Raw genomic sequence first — 3650 nt, 5'->3', positions numbered from 1 at the left:
AAAAAAAAAAAAAAGCATAAAAACAGATTTCACAATTGTTTCTCCTTACCATTTTGGCTTCTGAATGCATTGGAGGGACTTGGGGTGAAGCACATGGATTATTGAGGTTTGGACCTTGCATCCCCATTATATTGGAGTTCATTGACATCTGTCGCTCCATCTTCAAAGAGAAGAAGAAAGAGAGGAATTAACACAAAAAAGCCTAAAGACATTATCATGAACATATGTTCAGTTTCTCTTTAAATGGACACAGCTTTATTTCTTTGAGTCTTCACTAAAACAAACTGTTTTGTGAATTGCTTGTGTGTGTATTGTCAGAATCCATCCTGCAAAATCTGAGTCAGTTAAAAAAAGACTTTCTACAAAACAAACATATCAGCCACCCAGGTTTGAGTTTTTTGTAATGATTTTTCCCCCTTTAGTATAACAACACTCTGAGTTAAGTGGTTCTAAAAGCACTGCTGTATAAAATTGTGGCTTCTGCTGTCACTGTAGCTGAACTGAGCTTGTTTCAAACATAAATACAAATGCATGATCTAGAGTGCATGGAAAATTAGTCTGGGATTTTTTTTTTTTTTTTTCTTACTGAGACTGCTCAAGTTAGGAGTGTTTCCTATATGCCCCAGGTCTCTTTGGTGAAGCTTTAGAGCATGATTCTTGCAGCAAAATAAAACAACAAGCCCTCATGACCCTTTAGAAGTTTCCTTTTACAAACTTTCCTTTCCTAATGGCACCTTAAAAAATTTAGAAGATAACTAGAAATGATAAAAAAATTACTGATTAAAAGTGTTTCATGATAATGTTTTTCCTGAAGATATATGCCATAGGTGCTTTATTATTTATTTGATGATCCAGATTCACACCTGTGGATGAAGAGGGACCCATTTGAAATCCCTGATTTGGGGTCAAATTGGTACTGAAAATGGATATCCATTCTATTTGGGAATCAGACAAGGAAAGCTGTGTAGCAGAGACCATTTCTTGGTATGCGCTGGCTAACTTCCAGTCTACAAAGACACCCATTATGGACAGAGGCCCAATCTGGGTAAATCAAACCCATTGTTCTCTTCTTCTACCACTAGGGTGCTTCCAGATGATCGTGCATGTACAGTATGCAGCACCACAGACCTGTCTGTGGTGCCGCACATTCCACATGCCGCACATGCAGGTGTTCCCCACCATGCTAATTTGCAACATGGGGGTTTTATTGATATCAGTAGACCAGCTGCTCCAACCAACCCAGGGCAACATGCCATGTGCCAGAGCACATGTGTATGGGCATTTCCCAGGGACAAGTAGCAGGGGCACATATTGTGCTGCTGCTGGTTATCCCCAGGGAAACACCTGTGCCAGCCTTAGAAGCAGATCAAATAACACCTTTTGTTTCAAAGAGGTGGAGAGACATACTTCATTTTAGGGACAATATAAACATTAACAAGGGGCTTTTTTCCCTATGCTGATTGGCAGCAAAAACCTTGTCTTACATTCTAATGAATATAGTAATTTCTTTCATTGAGAATATGCAAGTAAATGCAATACTGTGAAAAGCAGCACGTAACAAAGTACTAACAAAGTACTGGAAGTTCCCATCTTACAGTAAGTCAATGGAAACTGATGGTGAACAACAATCCTTCAGGTCTGGGTTTTAATTTAGTCAAAATGAGTAATTTAGTGAAAGAGTGAATCGCAATTCTTCACATTTGACTGACCACCTCCCAGCATGAAAGATCACATTGCAATAATTTTTCTAGTAAGTGACTGATTCTGACTTAATACTTATGCAACTCCATTGTGTTCAGTGGAAATACTCTTGATGTAAATGAAGTAAGTTAGATCACTATCGGGGCCAGAAACCCTAAGCACAAAAAGGGTCTGGATCTAGTCTCACATAAACTGAGATTAAAATTGGTGTAACTCCATTACTTTAAACTCAGTACAGTAGCTCTTCATTTGAATCAGTTTATTTAAGTTTAAGCTCAAAATTAGATAAAAATCTGAATTCACTCTTTTGAGTAACTACATTTTCACCTTTTATAATTCAGTAGATTATTTTCCTCTGATAATGCCTCATATAGTATTAAAACTAATATAACTTACTGGCATTAGTACTGCAGAAGATCCAGGCATGGTGGGATTGGGCAGGGTTCCAGGCATAGAGGCAGGCATAGGCTGTCTTTGTCTGTTATGTAGGTGCAGTAGTGAAGACAGAGAACCTGGGACAGGCCTAAAAGAAAAGGAGAAAATGCTGTCACTGCCTATGGAGACTAAATCAATGTATTATATTATCACAGACAACTAAGGACAACTATGTAGAACAAAGAAACATAATGTGTACCACTGACCAAAAATCTGTATATGAGGAAGTATTAAAGTAACAATAAAAAAAGCAACCTGGTTTCTTTTTTTTTTTTCTTTTGTGCTTTGTAATAAATACAGGTTTATTTCCTGAGAAGCATCATACTAAGGTTCTATGCTCAATGCACTGTTGTAAGTTTAACTATCACAAAATATTGTCTGAGTGTAAAGTAGATCATCACAGCCAACTAACATGCTAAATAAATGTAGAAATCTAGTCAGCTGCAAGTTATTTTATAGTGAACATTTTTAACTGTCATACACACAAACAAAAAACTTCTAAAGCTATAGTCCTAATTTACATGCCATTCTGCCACTCGCAGCAAGCAAAATGGCAAAAGTTAGAAGAAAACCTAATAAGTTACAGAGTCAGATTAAATGACTTTTAAGGAATGTAAAAATGGTAGAATGACTTAATGCTGGCAAAAGGAGGTAAAGGGATTTAGAAGGGTTTTTACAACTAGATCTGGGGGGATAAAAGCCTAGAGAGAAAGTAGACCTATTAACAGATGAGAAGGCTCAAGAAACAAATGGATTCAAAAATAGGTTGGCTTACTCTTTAATAATGCACTTGAAGAAAAAAATATCTGGACACTCAAAATAATCATTTAAAAATACATAGACAACAAATAGAAAAAAATCAAACAGTGCAGATCATATATTATTATGAGTTTTAGGAAAATTAATTAAGCTTTTCAACTATTTCTAAAAGGTCACACAGCAAAGTTTTGAATTGCTTGAAGTTTTCTGAAAAGAAAACGTAGTGTTAATTTAAAAAAAAAACAGGAAAAACAGAAAAAACAGGCATCCAATGGACAATAAATAAGGCCAGGGCAATTATGGATGGCAGAGAGAGATGCACAAATCACTAGGCACTTGCAATATTGTATTTAAGTCACTGACAAATAAATACTGATAATACCATTGGGAAGAACAATCAGAAAAGGATGCAAATAATTAGTTGATGGGACTGATTAGTAGTTTAGTAAGCAACCTTCATGGAGTTAGGATAAGAAGAGTCTACAGATATTTGAAGCATATAAATATCAAAGATGTTATTCAAACCTAGCAGAGGCATGCTCTGCTTTAATAAAGGGTCCACAGGCAGCCACCAGATCTCCCATAGGGTACAAATAAGTATTTGTTTACTTTAAGCCAGCCAAACCTAAACCAGGAATGGCAAATGCAGATGAATGCAGGGGGGGCTCAGTCTGTGTGAGGTGGGGAAATGGGTCCATGGGGGCAGGGGTGGGGGTTGCCCAGTCCAGAGGTAGAGGGGGGTGCTAAAAATAACC

The 3650-nt window shown here is 37.0% G+C and overlaps 1 protein-coding gene across 3 annotated transcripts in view; it reads right to left on the bottom strand.

Annotated features, from left to right (window-relative positions):
* Positions 1 to 3650, bottom strand: part of CREB5 (cAMP responsive element binding protein 5) — a 427781-nt gene that overhangs the window by 89752 nt on the left and 334379 nt on the right. For all 3 annotated transcript variants that reach the window (XM_019508640.1, XM_019508641.1, XM_019508642.1), the window contains 2 exons: positions 2098 to 2224; positions 50 to 160 (listed from right to left, as the gene is read on the bottom strand). In XM_019508640.1, coding sequence (XP_019364185.1) covers positions 50 to 160; positions 2098 to 2224 — 238 coding nt within the window. The remainder of the gene's footprint in view (positions 1 to 49; positions 161 to 2097; positions 2225 to 3650) is intronic.

Source organism: Gavialis gangeticus, unplaced genomic scaffold (genome assembly GCF_001723915.1).
Source record: "Gavialis gangeticus isolate Ggan-Ray unplaced genomic scaffold, GavGan_comp1, whole genome shotgun sequence".
In the NCBI taxonomy this organism is placed as follows: Eukaryota; Metazoa; Chordata; order Crocodylia; family Gavialidae; genus Gavialis; species Gavialis gangeticus.
Note: the sequence above shows the minus strand (reverse complement) of the source record. Positions and strands in the feature narration are given on the sequence as shown.